The 21,317-nt window shown below is 36.7% G+C and overlaps 1 protein-coding gene across 4 annotated transcripts in view; it reads left to right on the plus strand.

The window, feature by feature from the left end:
- The window catches only part of NEK7 (NIMA related kinase 7), a 122,472-nt gene that overhangs the window by 33,936 nt on the left and 67,219 nt on the right, over positions 1–21,317 (plus strand). For 3 of the 4 annotated variants that reach the window (XM_081824952.1, XM_081824950.1, XM_081824953.1), the window contains exon 3: positions 18,151–18,291. The exons of the other annotated variant lie outside the window; for it this stretch is intronic. In XM_081824952.1, the coding sequence (XP_081681078.1) occupies positions 18,151–18,291 (141 nt within the window). The remainder of the gene's footprint in view (positions 1–18,150; positions 18,292–21,317) is intronic. 4 annotated transcript variants of the gene reach the window in all.

A 21,317-nucleotide genomic window follows, 5' to 3' on the forward strand; every position in this document is an offset into this window, starting at 1 on the left:
CTGCTTATTAGGTCTTTGAAAAATGTTACTGTTCTCAGTAGCGTTATTTTAAAGGGCTGGGAAAGGACAGTGTCTGCTCGGGGTTGACAACCTTCTTTTGTTTTGTTCCACACCATTGGCCTGAATAACCGGGGTGATATGGCAACATCCGTAGCCAAGTGACTTCTTTCACTTTTGTAATGCAAATAACAGTGTGGACATAAACAGAAACCTAGGGAAGTCAGCTTTCCAAGTGTCAAATACCAATTATGCCCTGTTATAATGATGAGTGATGTATATTCTTGGCATATCTTTCCTTTCCTTGTTCCGAGATGAATACTCTAACCCCATAATGCATAATGTATGGTCTCATTTTTAGAATAGGAGTTTCTTTTTTTTTTTTTTGAAGTTTTAGATTGTGAGATTTATGTATCTTTTCAAATGTGTTTTTGTATTACTGTTATTCTCTTGAGCTTAGGGAAAATTTGTTCTATCAGCTTCCATTTTTTTCCCTTCTCTTCCTTCTTTGATTCCCTCCATTAAAGCCTAGAAGGTACTGCAGGGATATTTTGACTAGATTTTTATTCTGTATATTCTTACTGTTTTAGGACTCTTGTTTGTGGAACAATGGGTTTGGCTTGATTTTTTAAAAAAATGCAGACTATGTATAAGATAGTGATGGTTAAATAGTAAAATGTTTGCTTTCTACTATGAGACTAATTTTAAACAAGGGAAGTTTACAACTAACATTTTGTGAGAATTTTGACTTATGGTCATTGATTGAAGAGGGCTGTGGTACATTCACAAGTTTATCATAAATGTAAATATAAAACAATTATTAATACAGTTCTAATGATTTCTGGGAGTGATTAGAAGGAGGATTAATTTTAATTGTAATAATCTTCAGGGTTTAGGTTATAATTATTACTTGTAAATTTGTAGATAACTAGTGTAACACTTTGGCTACCTGTGAAAGAGGGCATCCCACATTTACAGGTAGAAAAATAGACAGTTTGGAAGGTATGAAAATCTTGTCTTGCTGTTTTCCAATCCAGGCAGTAAGGTAGACCATTCCTTAAAGCTTCATGGCAGCTCAAACTACAATCCACTTGTCCTTGTCCTTTCTCTGGGAAAGGAGCGTGAAGAGGTGAGATGAGATTTACTTCATAGCATGTCAAGCTAGTAATCCAGGTGCATTATGGGCCAGAGTGACTCAGCCCCCAGTTGACTGTTGAGTGGATAGGATTTTTGCACATGATAACTATTACCTTCCCCTGTCTTTAGCTTATCTTATAGGATTCCTTTCTTTGTGAAATAAGGGTCATCATGTAGCTTCTTTTGATAAATTGATTTTGCCAAAGCACCTATCATACAGCATTGAGCAGAGCTTCTATTTTGGGGAGTCTTTATACAAGTTTATATGTATTGTTCTCCTTTTAACATTTTAGCTCATTGAATAACATTATTGATAAAGGTACAGGAAAATAAGCAGCAGCTGTTTTGAGGAAAGAAGACTCTTGCCATAGTTTAAGTTCATGACCATGGACCTCAAGTAACCCTTAGATTATATGTCAGCAGCCATACCCTGAGTGCCTTTGTTCCCCTGCCTCCTCAATGACTACTTCATCTTCTTTCTCCTCAGCACCCAATACTTTCTCCCCCACCCTCACTCTCAGCTAATGCCCTTGCTTCCTACTTCCCTTAAAAAAACTGAAACAATCAGAAGAGATTGCCCACAGACTCCTCCCATGGATATCCTCCTCCCAGAACCTTGTACTCCTGTGACCTGCCTTTTCTGTTTCCAGATAAACTGAACCAGCTGTCCTCAAAGGCCAGCGCTCCCATGAGCCCCAGATCCCATCTTCATCCCGTGCTTATTTCACCTTTCTCTACTGAGTCCTCCCCATTACATACTATTGTGCTGGTATTTCTTCCATCAAACAACAACCGAACCAAACAAACTCAAAAAACAGCCTTTGAAGTCCTTCTTCTCTCCAGCTGTTGACCTATTTCTCTGCTGCCTTTTATTGCAAAATCCCTAGAAAGATTTATTTGTAGTTTTGTCTCATTTCTCCTTTCACTCTCTGAAATGTACTCCAATTCAGCTTCTTCCCTGACTATGCCACTGAAACTGCTCTTGCCAGGATTGTACTTCCCCTGTTGCTCAGTCCAGCTGTCTGGGCTCAGGCCTCATCTTCCTGAGTCACCAGCCGCATTTGATAGAGTTGATCATCCTTTCTTCTTTGAAGCCTGTTCATTGCTTAGCTTCTAAGAACTTTGTTTTTCTCTTGTCTAAATGGTCCCTCCTTTGCTGATTTCTCCTCACCTCCTGAATCTCTAAACAATTCAGGATTCTGAATATGATCTATATGCTGGGGACTCTCAAATTTATATCTCAATCCAGACCTCTGTCCTGAATTCCAAACTCATGTATCCACTTGCATACTTGACATCAGATTTGCATGTCTCAAACATAACATGTCTGAAACTGACCTCTAAATATTCCTCCTAAAACTGTTCTGACGGGTGCCTGGGTGGCTCAGGTGGTTAAGCATCTGCCTTCGGCTCAGGTCATGATCCTGAGGTCCTGGGATCGAGTCCCACATGGGGCTCCTTGCTCAGCAAGGAGCCTGCTTCTCTTTCTCCCTCCTCCCCCTCCCCCATGCTGTGCTCTCTCTCTCTCAAATAAATAAATAAAATCTTAAAAAAAAATAAAACTGTTCTATCCACAGTCTTCTCTCTCTCTCTTTTTAAGATTTTATTTATTTGAGAGAGAGTATGAGCCAGGGGGAGAGGGAGAAGCAGGCTCCCTGCTGATCAAAGAACCCGACATGAGGCTCGATCCCAAGACCCCAGGATCGTGACCTGAGCCAAAGGCAGATGCTTAATCGACTGAGCCACCCAGGAGCCCCTCTATAGTCTTCTCTATCACAAGTAATGGAAAGTCCATTTTTTCAGTTGCTAGGCTAAAATTTTTAGAGAAATTCCTGACTCCCTCCCATCCCTGTCATCTAATATCTAATCTGTTAATAGATTCCATAGGCTCCAGCTTTAAAATATATTTAGAATCAGAATACTTCTTACTCTGTGCTACCACTCTGGTCAAAATTATTTTAATTTTTCACATACCTTATTGTGATGGCCTCCCACTTGGTCTCTGCTTCCACCCTTGCCTCTCTTCACTCTACTCTCAACACAGAAGCCATTATAAAATTATACAAAATTTAAATATAAAATATAACATTATAGTCAAATGATGTCTGTTTAAAACCTTCTAGTAGTTTATCAGCTTGCTCACTCATCTTCAAGTATATATTTAAATATCACATACTTTGATCATTCAATGAAAATTGAAATTTCACCCCAACACAGTATGCCTTTGATGCCGTATTTTTTCCTCCATAGAATTTATCACCTTAGCACTCTTTATTTTGTTTGTTATCATTGTTCTCCTAGAGTATAAGCTTTATCCCTAGTCCCTAGAATGGAACCCAGGCACATAGTAGACATTCAGCAAATATTTGTTGAATGCATATAAACTTGGTGTGAAATCAGTCACTTCTCTTTCTAAGCACCACCTTTTTGAATGTGAATATTAAAATATACAAATACCTACAGAATTTCTCCTTCATTGTATGAGTAACCACCTACATCCCTCATTTCTTATTGAACTTTTTTTTTCACTTCTTTGTTCTTAACTGGAATGTACCTCTTTCCCCCAAGGACACTGCTTTTACCCCATAACCCTTTCAAGTAGAGGCTACTTGTTCTCTAATAGCCATAAACCATGAGGATCAGGAGGAAGCAACAGTAGCCTTCTCCGTCCACAGTACCTCTTTCTGATCACTACTTTCTCTTGGGGGTGGGAAGGGGTGAAACCTGCTGTACTGAGACTCCTGCTTCCCATCTAAAGGATTTTCACCTTTCTGATAGCTGTTATCTTCTACCCTCCTCATCATTCCTCGCATTAGTTGAAAAGTTGACCACCTGGCTCACTGTCTTACCACCTTCATCCTGCTTTTGTCCGGGATAGTGGTACGGCCACTACTGTTGGCACCTGCTGATGATTGAAGTCTGAAAATACACCTATCTTGTGCTAAACATTTTGAATACATTTCCTCATTTCTTTCTTTTTTTTTTTTTTAAAGATTTTATTTATTTATTTGACAGAGAGAGACGTGAGAGAGGGAACACAAGCAGGGGGAGTGGGAGAGGGAGAAGCAGGCTTCCCGTGGAGCAGGGAGCCTGATGCGGGGCTCGATCCCATGACCCTGGGACCATGACCTGAGCCGAAGGCAGACGCTTAATGACTGAGCCACCCAGGTGCCCCTCCTCATTTATTTCTAACAGATAACATACAAAGCATTATTTTTCACACTTTACAAATAAGAGACTGAGACTCAGACTAATGAACAGATTTGCCCACAGTAACCTAGCTAGTAAGTGGTAGAGCTGGGTTTTGACCCAGGGTTGTCTGACTCCAAGCCTGTGATTCTTTAGCTTTCACAGAGAAAGCTCCTCATACATTTCCTGGCCAGTTTGATCCTAATCACCATGACCCTTGATATTTTTATAGGTACCTCAAGCTCTTAGTCTTTAAGATGAAATTTGTTATTTTGCCCAAGATTGCACTTTTGCTTGTGATTATTACCATCATCCCTCTGGTTGCCTGAACTACAAACAAGGGAATCTCATATCTTATGTTTAGGCAATTTCCATGTTCTCTTGATTTTATTTCCTAAAAAACTATCGGATCTGCTAATTCTCTACATTTAGGTTATTGTCACCTTTTGCCTGGATTATTGCAGAAACTTTGTGTAACTGAGCTCTGTACCTTTCATTTTACCATTTTTAATCCATTCTTCACATTGTAGCGTCAGTTATCCTTTTAAAGTGTACGTTTCATTATCTCACTCTCCTTAAAGGGCTTCTTTTTTATTGTTCTTAGGGTGAATTCTGCATTTCCTTGTCTGACTTAGAAGGTCTTGCATCATCTGGTCTCGTTTTACTTTTCCAACTAAATTTTGTGTCATTTTTTATTTTGGACTCAGATTCAGTCATGTCTTGCTTATACTATGCTATTTTTCATCTCCAAGTCTAAGGTAGTGAGGTAATGGTATTCAAGGATATTTAGTTACTAATGGAACATAATGAGCATAAAAGCTCATTATAATGTTATATAAACTACATTTCATGATAGAGATACTAGGGAAAGTGTTATAGTAGAGGAAATATATAATTTGGAAGACAACAAAAAGAGTACTCTCAGAAAAAATAATGATTATTGGGTAGTTCCTTATACTCATATGCTTCCAATAAATAAGATTATACTTGGAAAGATATATGCATCCCTATGTTTATTGCAGCATTATTTACAATAGCCAAGATATGAAAACAACCCAAGTGTCCATTGATAGGTGATTGGATAAAAAAGATGCAGTGTGATCTTGCCATTGATGACAATGTGAATGGACTTAATAGGGTATTATGCTAAATGAAATAAGTCCAGTACAGAAAGAAAAATACCATATGATTTCACTTATATGTGGAATCTGAAAAACAGAACAAATGAACAAACAATAAAGAAAAAAACAGACTCTTAAAAACAAAGAACAAAATGGTGGTTGCCAGAGGGGAAGTGGGTGAGGGGATGGACAAAATAGGTGGAGGGACTAAGAAGTACAAATTTCTAGTTATATAAAATAAGTCACAGAGATGAAAAGTATAGAATAGGGAATATAGCCAGTAATAGTGTAATAATGTATGGTGACAGATGGTGACTATACTTACTGTGATGAACATTAAGTAACCTATAGAATTGTTGAATTAATATGTTATAAACCTGAAACTAATATAACATTGTACATCAATTATACTTCAATTAAGAAAAATAATATACTATATCAGCAGTTCAGTGTTCACTTTTGTGGATTATATTTTATGTCACTGATAGTAGGTAATGGCTACTCAGTAATGTTTGTTGGATAAATGAATTAATCTCTAAATAAATTAATCTCTAAAGGCCTACCTCAAGAAGCAAGAAAAATCTCAACCTACCCTTACCCCTAAAGGAGCTAGCAAAAGAAGAACAAACAAAACCCAAATCCAGCAGAAGGAAGGAAATAATAAAGAAATGGTATAGAAACTAAAAAAAACCCAATAGAACAGATCAATGAAACCAGGAGCTGTTTCTTTGAAAAGATCAACAAAATTGATAAACTTCTAGCCAGACTCATTTAAAAAAAAGAAAGAAAGAAAGAAAGCAAAAGAGAGAAGACTCAAACAAAATCAGGAATGAAAGAAGAGAAATAACCAATAGCAGAGAAATACAAAGGATTGTAAGAGAATATTATGAAAAATTTTATGCCAACAAACTGGACAATCTAGAAGAAATGGATAAATTCCTAGAATGCATAACCTACGAAAACTTAACAAGAAGAAATAGAAAATTTAAACAGATCAATTACCAGCAAAGAAATTGAATTAGTAATCAAAAACTCCTAATAAACAAAAGTCCAGGACCAAACAGCTTTACCAGCGAATTCTACCAAACATTTAAAGAAGAGTTAATACCTGTTCTTTTCAAATTATTCCAAAAAATAAAAGAGAAAGGAACACTTCCAGATTTATTCTATGAGGCCAGCATTACCCTGATTTCAAAACCACATAAAAACACAACAAAAAAGAGAGCTACAGGCCAATATTTCTGATGAACATAGATGCAGACATCTTCAACAAAATATTAGCAAACCAAATTTAACAATACATTAAAAAAATCATTCACCACGATCAAGTGGGATTTACTCCTGGGATGCAAGTTCAATATTTGCAAATCAGTCAATGTGATATATCACATCAATAAGAGAAAGGATAAAAACCATATGATCATTTCAGTAGATGCAGAGAAAGCATCATGTTTATTGGTGTAAAACAGCTTTCCCTTAAGGTACAAGACAAGTATGTCCACTCCCACCATTTAATTCAAAATGGTACTGAAAGTCATAACCACAGCAATCAGACAAGAGAAAGGAAGTAAAGGCATCCATATTGCTAAGGAAGAAGTAAAACTTTGACTATTTGCAGATGACATGATACCACATATAGAAAACCCTAGAGACTCTACCAAAAAACTATTAGAACTGATAAATGAGTTCAGTGAGATCGCAGGATACAAAATCTATATACAAAAATCTATTGCATTTCTATACACTAATAATGAGGCAGCAGAGAGAGAAATTAGGATAACAACCCTATTTACAGTTACACTAAAAATAATAAGATACCTAGGAATAATCTTAACCAAAGAGGTGAAAGACCTGTACTCTGAGAACTATTAAACATTGATGAAAGAAATTGAAGACAACACAAAGAAATGGAAAGGCACTCATGCTCATGGATTCGAAGACCAAATATTGTTAAAATGTCTATACTACATCTACAGTTTTAATGCAGTCCCTATCAAAATACCAACAGCATTTTTTACAGAAGTAGAACAACCACAAAAGACCTCGAATATCCAAAGGAATCTTGAAAAAGAACAAAACTGGAGGTATCACAATTCCAGACTTCAAATTATATTACAAATCTATAGTAATCAAAACAGTATGGTACTGGCACAAAAACAGACACATAGATCAATGGAAAAGAATAGAAAACACAGAAATAAACCCCCAATTATATCATCAATTAATCTTTGACAAAGGAGGCAATAACATGCAATGGGAAAAAGTCTCTTCAACAGATGGTGTTGGGAAAACTGGACAGCAACATGCAAAAGAATGAAACTGGACCACTTTCTTACACCATACACAAAAATAAACTCAAAATGGATTAAGGGCCTTAATGTGAGGTCTGAAGCTATTAAAATCCTAGAAGAGAACACAGGCAGTAATTTCTGTGACATTAGGTATAGCAACATTTTTATAGATATGTCTCCTGAGGAAAGGGAAACAAAAGCAAAAATAAACTATTGTGACTACATCAAAATAAAAAGCTTCTGCACAGCAAAGGAAATAGCAACCAAAAGACAATCTACTTGAATGGAAACAGATATTTGCAAATGACATATCTGATAAAGAGTATTGAAAATATATAAAGAACTTATACAATTCACCCATACCTGAGGGATACAGAAAGACCCCAAAAAAGTAATAATTCAGTTAAAAAATGGGCAGAAGACATGAACAGACATTTCTCCAAAGAAGACATACAGATGGCCAACAGACACATGAAAAGATGCTCAGCATCACTCATCATCAAGGAAATGCGAATCAAAACCACAAAACCTCACACCTGTCAAAATGGCTAAAATCAAAATCATAAACAACAAGAGTTGGCAAGAGCATGGAGAAATAGGAACCCTCTTGCACTGTTGGTAGGAATGCAAACTGGTGTTGCCAGTATGGAAGTTCCTCAAAAAATTAAAAATAGAATTACCCCATGATCCAGTAATCACACTACTGGGTATTTACCCAGAGGATACAAAAACGCTAATTTAATGGGAGTCATGCACCCCTATGTTTATTGTGGCATTATTTACAATAACCAAATTGTGGAAGCAACCTAAGTGCTCATTGGTAGATGAATGGATGAAGAGGTGGTATATATGTACAATGGAATATTATTCAGTGATAAAAAGGAATGATGTCCTGCTATTTGCAACAACATGGATGGATTTAGAAAATGTAATGCTAAGTGAAATAAGTCAGAGAAAGACAAATACCATAGGATTTCAATCATATGTGGTTTTTAAGAAACAGAGAGGGGGGAAGACAAACAAAAAAACAGACTCCTAACTATAGATAACAAAAACAGATGGTTATCAGAGGGGAGGAGTGTGGGGGGATGGGTGAAATAAGTACAGGGGATTAAGAGTAACTTATCTTGATGAGCACTGAGTAATATATGGAATTGTTGAATCACTGTTTTGTACATCTGAAATGAATAGAACATTGTATGTTAAGTACACTGGAATCAAAATTTTAAAAAATTGTCATTACATTTAGGATATCTTTATATTTTGTCGTCCTTTATATCATTATTATGTGAATATTATGACTTTTTCATGTGACTGTGGTTATGTTTCAAACAGCTTTCTCACTAAGTATTCATAAAGCAAATATTTCTTACATTTAGAACTTTTGATGAGGACCTCTTTTATCAGGCACATTTATATAGGATAAATTTAATTACGCATCTTTTCTTTTTCTTTCCTGACTGGATCTCATTAAGTATAGATCAAAGGGATGTAGATCAAGGGAGAATAAGGGGATGGAGGAGGAGTTTCTAGGAGAGTTATGATAGGGTGTCCAGTAGAGGGTGTGGGGGATACCTGGAATCAACTAACACTAACTTCCAGAACCAATAAATGGGTGAGATTGAACAGTGAATTAAATTGCCCAGAGTGAATGAGTAAAGTGAGAAGAGAAGGCCAGGGATAGTACCCTTGGAACACACCAGCATTTATCTGTAGAGTTGCTGGAAGGAAGCAGAAGGACTGGCTGTGTAGTGTGGTGGTTGAGAACATGAGCTCTGAAGACACTGTCTAGGATGAATTCTTGGATCTCCCACTTTCTAGCTATGTGATGGAGAGCAAGTTATTTAACATCTATAAAACTTAGTTATCAATAAATGAGAAGAATAATTATTTTTTACTCCATAGAGTTGATAGGGAGCTTTCTTTCAGTATGGTGCTTAGCACATAGCACTCATTAGTTGATGGTGATGATGACCATGTCCACCGTGACTATGATAGTGACAACTTTCTGCCAATAATTACTCGGCCCACAGATTTCTCTGCCCACTGATTGTTTGTATAGCACGTTATAATCTTTATTACATTTTTATTGCCTATGTTCTGCCCAAACTGCCTCTCCTTTCACCTTGTTTATGCCAGTAAATGGCATCAAGATCCGTCTGTGTGCTCAAGCCAAAAATCTATGACTTATCCTTGATTTCTCCCTGTTCCTCACTTCTCATATTCAGTTCATCAGCAGTTCCTTTGACTATGTCAGGATCATATCCTGATTCCAGCTGCTGTCGTATCTCACTGTAATTCCCAGGTCAAGTCCATTACCTATGTCCAGACCCCCAGCTTCCACTCTAGCCTTACTCATCCTCCTCTCTATTTCCTTTTCCACACAGCATTGTGAGTTACCTTTGTAAAAGGTATAGTAGATCAGAGCACAGTGCTTCCTGTGTAAACCTCATACTCCTTACTCTAGCCCTCAGAGTGCTATGTAATTTTGTCAGTGCTTACTTACCTCTTGAGCCTCATTCCTTACCATTGTCCCCCTTGACAGCCACACTGTACTTTTCACACCATCATTCTTGAGACATTTTCTCCAGCTGTTCTTTCTGCTGCTTCCTTTCCTTGTGGTCTTTTAATTACTGTGTAAATTGTAAGGTCATCCCTGAATTACCCAATCTAAAATAACCATCCACTCATTTTCCATTATATATTTCTCTGCATAGTACTTAAGTATGTGGAATAAATATTAGAACTATTATGTATATGTTTAGTTTCTTTTTTTTGTTTTTGTATTATGTATTCATTTGTTTATATCCCGTCCCCTGTTAATACTTGTGGAATAAATGAATAAACTTTAGAAAGCCTCTTCCCTCTATTTCTCCCTGTCTCTATCTCTGTGTTCTCTCAGTTAGAGACTTTTCCTTGCCATATTTAATTTTTCAAGGTATAGCTGGTGGTGCTCATGGGAGGAGTGGGAGAGATGGGAGTATCTTTGTCATTAATCAACTATTCTGCTTATGATAAGGTGGGAAAGATAGAATTTTTGGTTACATAATTTAGATAGAGTAATTATTATGCTAGGTAGTATAAATAATGATGATTAAATGATACAAATACTAGGGTCTTATAAATGTTTAACTAGATAATTAGTTATATTTGGTCACTCATTTTTCTTTTGCTATAATGAATTTCCCTCCTTTGATAAAAAGCCAGTTGTAATGATTAATGGCATATTGCTCAAACTGGTGCAAATCTCCAACACTTAGTATCTTTAGGAATTGGTTACCTTTGAAATAGTTCAAGAAATTTTAGGGAGATAATTGTTCAAACGTGAAAAAGCATGGATCATTAGACTTTGCTGGCACATGTGGTGTTTTTTTGTGTTGTTGTTCTGGTTTTTTCTGGTTTCTAGTGAGGTTTATAGGAAGTTTGTAGAAAATAATATTTGACAGAGCTGTGTTAAATATTGTTAAAAGGCTATTCTAGTTTTGAGTAATTTGGTGATGAGGAGTATCATTTTTGATACCAGAGCATGAATTTTATTGCTAAGTAAAATTGAAGGGCATTTTGGAGTTTGTTACTCTTAAATTTTGGAGAAATCCAGTAACATTAATATATAATATAAAGCAATTTACTAACTTGCATAATTGGTAATATGAAAACGACCAGTAAGAGATAAATTTGCAATAACAATGAAGACCTTATTAATGATGTTAAATATTGTAATTAATACTGGCTTGTATATTAGATCGTTGATAACAATACCACTAGGAATTATCAGGATATAATTTTCTCCCTGGGGAGTTTATTGAGTCCATGCTGTGACTCTTCTAATTTCCCGAGAGAGAATTGTCATCATAATGTTATCCTGAATTATCTTATTGCTCATTAAGTGTCCTTGCCTTCAAATTTAAAGCAAATTAAAGAAATTAATTTAGTCCTAGGAAATCATTGTTTAAAGAGTCTGCACTGTGAGAATAAGAACCACTGGTACAACAGAATGAATTTTATTTTAAAAAGAAAAATTTTATATGAAGGAAGCAGTAAACACAGACTGACATGTAGAAGTTAATCCCAATTAGTTAGCAAGATCTGGTGTTACATGATTAGAGTGCATTCAGATCAACAAGAGATGCATTAGTGAGAAACCAGAACATTTAAGGTGTTACATAAAGCTTGATTCACTCTAGGGTTGATTTCTTAGTTGTTATCTATAATTCTGAATACTTATTTTATGTTTTTGGTATTTCAGAATACTTTTATAATATAACCTGTTAGTATATAGATTCATAAATGTTATGAGGCTAAACATAATAATTTACCAGAAAAATGTAATATAAATGCTTCCAAGAACAGTTTTAATTATGCCCTTTAAGTCAAGAGTTACAGGTATCTTATGGTTAATAATTACGAGATGAAGTAACATTGAGAAACAACTTACATAGGCTTATACTTATGTTCTCCATGTTAATTAGTTATGTTTTAAAACTTCTTCCAAAAATTAATCTGTTTGAAAATACTTCTGTGGGGTATGTAGTCTTTATTTCAGTAATTCTAGAAGATGCTGTGTACTGAATTAGCCATGCCCTTTCTCAGTTTTCTTTTGTCATGAAGCCAGGCAGTTTCAAACTCATAGGGTTTATGGGCTTTGACCCAGTTTGTCTCCTCTTTACTGTGCCTGCAGTTTTAAACTTCATTTTAAGCATGTTCTAACCAGATGACCAAATTACAAACATGGTGGTTTTTTGTACTAAATGCTCTCCTCACAAAAATTATTAGAAGGACAGTGGGCAGAATAACTATAGTTAGATCCACTGTAGTGTCACCTAAGTAGCCTCATACCCAAGGGGTTAGGCTAGCTTCATTTGCGAATCAGGCAGATAATCCACATGATAAATGAGGTATCCCAGTTGGAAGGCAGAGCCCAGGGTTGGGTGATACTGAGAACTCCTAGTAAGTGTGCTCTTGGCATTGGGAAGTCTAGCAACAGATAGAGACAAACGAGAGGACATTAAAGGAGGCTTTTCAAACACAGGAGCCCTGTTACAAGAGTGAGTTGGTAGAACGTTGTCACTGCTGGTACTCTTGGGGAAGGGAAAGTCTTCTCTGATTCTGAGTACATGCTCTGTGCTTGGCTCTGTCCTAGGTACTTTATAATCGTAATCTCACTCAGACACAATTCTTTGGGTAGGCTTACACCTATTTTACAGAAGTAGGAAACAAGGTTTGGGTGGCTTGCCAGCTCACAAAGATACCGAGCATCAGAGCTGGGATTTGAGCCCATGTCTTACTGATTAACTCCAGAACCTCTGCCTTTTCTAAGGGGCTATTTGGGAACTCCGTGGATTCTTTTGTAATGCCATGCCTAGTCAGGCTTTGGAGCAAGATTGATTTGAAACACAGTGTTTAGTGCTTCTCGTATCACTCTAACCCAGACTGTGGATTATTACCGAAGTGTCCTTTAATAGTGAGGAGTAAGGGAATTCTCTAGTTCACCTGTTGGGAAACTGTTAGAGGCAGAGACAATTGTCTTGCTTTGTGGGACAGAAGTTTTTTTGCACTGCGCTGTACTGCTTCTCTACCTGATTCTACTCAGAGCCTCTCAATAGTTATAATCATGCAGTATGTATTTAAAGCCTTTTACATCAAGTTCTTTCAGTTACATTCACTTATTTAGTAAATAGTTATTATCTAGTTCACGTCAAACTGCCTTCATGGCATCTGGATACAAAGATAAAACTTGGTTTCTGCCTTTGAGAAACTCAGTTATGTGGAGGGAAAAATACATATATGCAAACAAATAATTAAATCCAGTGAGATCCAGAGCCTAGCTCAGTGCCTGAGTTTGCACAGCTGTGTATAGACTTGAATGCCTGCTGTCAGTTGCTACGGAAGCACAGAGGCATGAGCTGGTCGAGCTGCCCACAAGCCGAAGATGATTCCTTAGAAGGCTGGCAGTGGAATCTCAAAGATGAGTTGTGGTTTGCCAGGTGTGAAGAGCAAAGTTATTTAGAAGGCGTGGGGACAAGCACATGCTTTGCATGGAGAGGCCAAAGCTCATGGCGCACTTGGGGAACACTTGGTTTGGCTGGTGGATGAGGCCCAGGCTCGGTATAAAAATTACGTGGCCCTCTGTCTTAGGGAAGGCATGATTATCTTTATTTCAGTGGAAGAAACAGAGGAGGTTTTTTTGTTTTTATAAAAATTTAAGATCCTTTAAGTGACTCATATCAAATCCAAAAGCCATTTTGTGCAGCTCAGAAAAATATCCTGGTCATTAAGGGACTGTAGGAGACAGATGCAGTTTATACACCAAATTGCAACCAGGGAAAAAGCAATTTAAGTGATTTTATTTGGTCCATATTTCATACTGATTTGAATCTCATTATTTTGCTGGGTTATTTATTCCCAATATAATTCAAATGCTAAGCTAAAAAAAAATATGGGGAATTGGACATCATTCAAAAAAGAATATAGCTCTTTCCTAAAAATAGTTCTTTACTTGAGTGGGCACTCATTTGATGATATCATCTTTTTATTTAAAGCACCTAATACAGTGCTACCTACAATAGGATATAATTCATGAAAATGAGGTATGGCATTGAATACAATATAATAGAATCATTACTGAAGTATATGTATCACCTGTCTGATGATCTCCTAAAGGAGATCTCCTACTACACAAGCTTATTTTTATACAAATTGCAGTGTGGCAAAGAGACCCAGGGGTAGTTGGAGATGTGCAGCTATGCTCCTTCTCATGTCAGCTCTCCATGTCTACACTGGGTGACAGGACATGGGAGCAGATGAGACAAGCTGTCACTCACCCACACTGCCCTTTGAAGAAAGGCCATAGGGGGAAAAAGGTGCCGCAAATGGGCTGTGAAGTTTACATACACTGCCCACTGTTAAACAGATTACGTCTAATGAAGTGTCTAATGCTCAGGCCATATCAACCTAATCCTTGGTGGCAGTTCATCCCTCAACTGCCAGAAAACACCGCCCTCTGGCCCTCTCTCGCCACTCTGGCCGCCAAGCATAGGGAGGTGCCCAGTCTTAATAAACCAAGACGGTGTGTGATCTGACATGCAAATGTAGGTCATTGCATATGTAAATGTGTGATTACAAACCTGCATGCCAAAACACATTAGTGAGACTTTGCTCTCAGCATGCGGTTGTCACACTGTCTTAGCAGTTCACGCTAATATTTGTCAGTTATTGTGTAGACAGAAGATGGAATTCCCAGTCAAATTTAAAGTATATGGATTGTATGATAGTGTTCCTAATGATGAAGTTGTATTTTACTGTTGAGATTGGCAAATTTTCATCAGGAGAAAAAATGGTATGTACATCTATAGCAGAAGAAGGAGTTCTCTTTCTTTGATGTTGCAGACTATCCTAGTGTGTCAATATTTAAAGAAAAAATTTCTTAGGAAAGCATAGCAGTTAAAAAAAATCTCTCCTCTTTAAATGAAACTTTTATTTACAGTTAAAAAACTAAGAAAAGTTGCCTCTATCTATTGACTATATCTAAGAAGTGGTACTTTAAGTTTCCTTTCTTAAATAGGTACCATGTTGTCACAGTGGCACTTAATTACAAATTAATCTCAGTGACTACAAAAAGAAATCTTATAAATGAACAGCATGTCTGGTTGTCTCCCTGTATTTGGTAATTTAATTTTTCTTATTATGGTGTATATTTTTGTTTTAATTCTTAACATGTTTTTATTTCTGCTTTTTAAAATCAAAAGATCTGAAATTGAAAATATTTATGAATCATCATGTAGGATCCCATAATATTGGATCATATTGTAGATGATTTTGTTTAGTAAGCGTGGTAGGATAGCAAAGGCTATACTTGGGAATCAACTAGACATAGGTTTGGTTTGATGACATGTATAGGATTGGCATCAGAATTGAATTAGATGGCATATAAAGTCCTAATATATAGGAATTGTTAAGTTGTAGGTACGAAAATGGAACCTTCTATTATTATAGAAGGTAGTTGCTACTGTTATTCTATTATACCAGTTATTGTATTATATTTATGAAATGGATTTGTGAAATTTCTTATATTCTGGTTATTTTGCATGTATTAAAGGAAGAATGGTATTTTTCTGGACAATAATTTGGACTTCCAGAGAAAGAAAATCAGTGTACAGCAACAGAAGTCATTGCTACTTTTTTCTCTTTTTGTGAAACATTGTATTTGAATTACAGTGAAACTTTAGCAAGATTTTAGAGTTTTTGCTAGCATGATAGATGTAGTAAAATCAACAATATTGAAAATATTGGGGTTAATGTAGAGTACTACCCATATGTCAAAATAGCCTTCTGCATAAGTCATGGGGTCATCAGTCTTAACAGAGGTTTATTTGAAGGACTAAGAGTTCAAGTTCAATTTAGTGTGTTTACCAACTAGTGCTGTCTTTGACTGCATTAATAGGCATTTAATGTTCAGTCTCATTAGAGGGTGCACTAGTCAGACCCCACAAGAATGTCATGTGTACTCCAAGTTGGCTCAGAGAATAGAGGAGGTCCAGAAGGATGTGAAGAGAATGGTGAAGACTTGGAAGCGTATCCTTACCAATAATCCAGGCACCTCGAAAAGCCTATGCATATTTAGCCAAAAAAGAGAAGATATAAGGGCATTTGATAGCTAAACTAGACTCTTTTGTTATAGTTTGTTATATAGGTGGAGGTGCTGGAATAGATCGTGAGTGTCCTCAGGAGCTTAAAAGGCAGTGTTTCTTGGGTACATGTTGTAACTTCAGCAACAGACAGTGGCTGACTGTAGTGGGTATTCAGTTAATGTTTACCATGTGACTGACTTAATGACTGAAAGAGTCCGTGAATAAACAAATAAACAAAAGGACTAGTAAATGGATAAAATGTATAAGGAGTTGGGCTTTGTCTCAAAATAGGAATGACAATTGTGCTCCCTTCCCAATACCCTGTAATTATTTCTCTCATAGCAGTTAAGAGCCTCTTCCATATATTTGGGTAAGCTCTTTCAGAGCAGACAACATTTCTGGTTCATCTCTATTTTCTTAGCAGCTAGTACACAGTAAGTACTAAAAAGTGTTAGTTAAAAGAAGTGACTTTTTTTTTCATGAGTAACAGCAAAGTATTGTTTAAAAATGTAATTATGGGGGTGCCTGGGTGGCTGAGTCCATTAAGTGTCTGCCTTTGGCTCAGGTCATGATCCCAGGGTCCTGGGATCGAGTCCCACATCGGGCTTCTTCCTCAGCGGGGAGCCTGCTTCTCCCTCTGCCTGCTGCTCCCCCCCTCTTGTGTGATCTCTTTCTGTCAAGTAAATAAATAAAATCTTTTAAATTAAAAAAAATGTAAGTATGTACTAAGTGAAAGAAGCTAATCTGAAAAGGCCACAGACTGAATGACTTCCACTATATGACATTCTGGAAAAAGCAAAGCTATGGAGACTGTAAAAAAAGATCAGTTGCTGCCCGGAAGGTGGGGGGTGGGGGGTGTTAACTTGGGGAGGGAGGGATGAATAGAAGATGCAGAGAGTATTTTAGGGCCCTGAATATACACTGTATGATCCTATAATGATGGATATATGTCATTTATACATTTGTCCAAAGCCATAGAATGTACAACACCAAGGGTGAACCCTAATGTAAAACTAGGAACTTTGGGTAATAATGATGTGTCAGTGTAGGTTCATGAATTGTAACAAAAGTACCATTATGGTGGGGGATGGGGCAAGCCATGCATATATGGGGGCAAGGGCTTCCTCACAGTTTTGCTGTGAACCCAGCACTGCTCTAAAAAAATGTCTTTAAAAAAAAATAACGATGTGGTGGTGTATTCCCTGCCACTGGAAATGTTCTTTGTAGAAGTTCAATAACTCTCAAGAAGTTCAGAAGATTTTCATACATTAGTTGGCAGGTTGGACTGTGTGTGTGTGTGTGTGTGTGTGTTTACACACATTCTATTTCAAGTTAAAGATTCTTTGAAAAAGAAAACAAATATCAAAGGAGTACTAGATTGAGTGGGAGAAGTTTATATTCTATGAAGATAGTTTTATAGAGTTCCTATCTAAAATTTCAAAATCTTCCTCATTCCCTGATATTTCATGTCCTTCTTCCTTGATTTATTTTATTTTTAGCCCTTCCTATCTCACATACTGTATATATATTTTTCATGTTTACCCTGTTTGTTATTTTTCTTCCCTGCCAGAATTTTTCTTTTGAGGGTAGGGATTATCATCTGTTTAGTTTGCTACTGTATTCCCAGTATATAGAACAGTGCCTAGCATGAATGGCTCAATATAATATTTGTTGAATAGAATAGATGTCTGCAGGCTTACCATAGGTATCACCTACTTATGTGAAAACAATCAATGATTGTGTGAATATTGTGTGATTGAAAACTTATTCTGACTTTTTTAATTACAGAAGGCTTTACGACCGGATATGGGCTATAATACATTAGCCAACTTTCGAATAGAAAAGAAAATTGGTCGCGGGCAATTTAGTGAAGTTTATAGAGCAGCCTGTCTCTTGGATGGAGTACCAGTAGCTTTAAAAAAAGTGCAGGTAAGATGATTTTACTTATGTAAATCAATGTAAAATTATACTATATGAATAATAGAGGAAAGTATGTCCTGAATGATTAGATAATGACAGTCTTAAGTTGAGAATGAATAAAAATTAGAAAGAAAGAAATAATAGAAAGGAATAAAAATTATACTTTAAAAGCTTGAATTGAGTGTAGTACACAGTGGAAATTAGTTTTTAGTTTTAGTATTACTTCTAGGCTTTAAAAATTTAGCTGGTTTTGCTCACCTAGATTTAGTAGTGACTGGAATGATCCTAGAAAAGCTTTTACAACTCTATATTTTAAGAGGCAGATTTGAGTTCTCACCACTTGCTCCTCACTGGACAGGTAACTCTCAGCTGCAGCTATAGGCCTCACAACAGGAAAATAGACTTTACAAAATGTATTGCCTAGAGTTAGTAAGTGGCAGTCAAGGTTAGGATGGGTAAATTAATGTGGAGAACCACACTGGCAATAAATGAAGGAACAATGAAGTTAACTTTATTTATTGGAAAATTAAAAAAAGAATGAAGTCGATTGATTAAATCAGAGGATTGATGACCTGTTTGAAATTTCCATCTTGTATCTGTATCATTCTAGAATCAGCTTTACTCTCCAATCCTGACTTTTCTTTTGTTTCCCTCAGATTCATTTATCTTGTTCTGGCTCCTCTTACCAAGTCCTACCCTAACCCTAGTGGACTAGTCCCACTGAGCTACCCTGCAGTGTACTTGTAACAGCCCTGAAAGTTTCATTTGCCCTAGTGAGTCTAGAAAGTCTAATTTCACTTGCCCTCTGGTCTAGAAAGTACTTGTTTTTCTGTCTCAGAGTATGTTTGACATCACACAGTATTGCTTCCCGTTTTTCAGATAAGGTAGTTATTGTTCACACCTGCCCACAGACTTCCTATTATAGTCTGCAACCTGATACCATTTCTCTGTAGTGACCTGTGAGACCAAAGTTCCCTCAATTTTTTTTGTGTGTGTGTGACTTCTTAAAGGATCAGTGTACTTGCAATAACCATTACAGAGATGAACAGTTTTCACTCACCTTTTTAAGGAAATATTAAGTGTTTATAAAAGACATTATGCCCTTGTATCCACCCCCCCAGCTTAAGAAATAAAACATTAAAAATTTTTTTATTTATATCTACCACTCCCTTCCGTCAGAGGGAACCATGTCTGGAATTCTGTGTTTAACATTCCCACATCTGTGTAAATTTCTAAATAAATCTGTTGTTTCCTTTGCATTTTGGGAGCTTTACGTCAGTGTCATCACGTGTTGGTGGATGTGGCTGTACATTAACCTTTTCACTGCTGTATCGTATTCAGTTGCTCTTGTTACGTGTTGCTTGCTGTTTGGATTGTTTATAAGTTGTTTACTATTGTAAGCGGTATTGCTGTGCTAGTCTTATGTGTCTTGCAAGCATCTCATGTGACATGCAAGCATTTCTCTTTTGTCTGGGCCTAAGAATGGAAATGATGAACCACGGGGGATGTGCATGGTTGGTTCAACAAGTTTAAGAGCAAGTTATTTTCCATAGTTGCACCGGTTGACTTTCTCACCAGCAGCATATAAGAGTAGCAGTCTTCTCTCATTTAATATGCCACTTACAGCTTAAGAAAATATAATATAGAATGCAGATATTAATGTTCATGAAGCAGATGACTTTTGGAAGGATGATTCCCTTACAAAAGAACTCTGCTCCATTTTTCAAATGTATTTATGAAATTTCTACTCTGCATTACTAGGCACTGAGGGGAATAAAAAGGAAGCTAGTCATATTATTCCTGCATTCGAGAGGAAAAAGAGTCTTTGTAGAACAATTAAATGTTAAGCCTTGTGGCATGGATTCCTGATTTAAATAGGAGTTTACAGAATGTAGATGTCATTTTGAGCCGTTGGTGGAATCGGAACATAGGCTAGGCAATCAGTGTGAGACCAGATTCTGGAGAGCATTGAAACCAGGAACAGGAATTTGAAGAATAGGAAAGTAAGGATTCACTATGGATCCTCGAGTAGAGTAATAATCCTCAAAATTCATTCTTTTAAAAGTAAAATTACAAACCAAGCACACAGAACGGACTAGAAAGAAGTCAGCTGCTTACTGGCCGCAGGTGGCGAATGCCAGAGGATAGATGGATTGAGAAATTACTTGGAGGTCTGCAGGCTTCTCAGCTTCCTTCTCCACCTTCCAACTGATTCTGAGTGTAGAGAAAGAGACAGGGCTCCGTTCCATCTGAATTTTTCTTCCTTTTGATTGGAAATTTGAAAGGATGTGAGTTAATTTGGGCAATCCTATTTCCATTCAGTATTAGATGCCCTTCTAACTGCTCCCATTTTGCACTGTGATAAGCCTCAGATAACCATCTCCTGCTGTGTGGAGTCAGTTTGTCCTCATGGATTAGACCGTTCTTCTCTGCTTTATAAAGTTTAATATTGTGGCATCTTCCAGTTTAAATGTAGCTTCTTTATAGAAGAGAGAGATGTTGTAAAGATATTCATAGCTTATTTAATTAGGGAATGGTGTCTTAAACCTTCGTGAGGAGAAATGTGTTTGCATTTCAGATATGTTATTGATTTTTGTGATGTATTACACTTGTGCTGAACAATGAATCCTGTGCTTCTTCCTTAAAAAAAAAAAACAAAACTCTGTAGCTTAAAATGAAAATGTTTAAAAATATTGTTAACCAGACTGTCTTCCTTTCTGAAGAACCTTAGCCCTTCTTCAAAAAATTCATAAAGAATCAAAATACTGGATTTCCTCATGCATCTTGTTTCCTGTCTGAAGATCTGTATTACTGTTCCCGGCTCTTCTGGAATCTTTCCTGAATACTGTGCTTGGGTTCATCGGTTGAAGTGCTGCTTTTACAGTTCATTTGTCTGCTTACATATCATTAAGGAGATACCTTAGAATTACCATCCAGATTCCTCAGCTTAGTTTTCAAGGCATTTCTTGACTTTGTCCCACACCATCAAATTTCATTTTTTCAAGACCTTTAAAAAAAAAAAAAGTGTCCTAAGT

This window comes from Leptonychotes weddellii, chromosome 6 (genome assembly GCF_054177405.1).
Source record: "Leptonychotes weddellii isolate Sample4059 chromosome 6, ASM5417740v2, whole genome shotgun sequence".
In the NCBI taxonomy this organism is placed as follows: domain Eukaryota; kingdom Metazoa; phylum Chordata; class Mammalia; order Carnivora; family Phocidae; genus Leptonychotes; species Leptonychotes weddellii.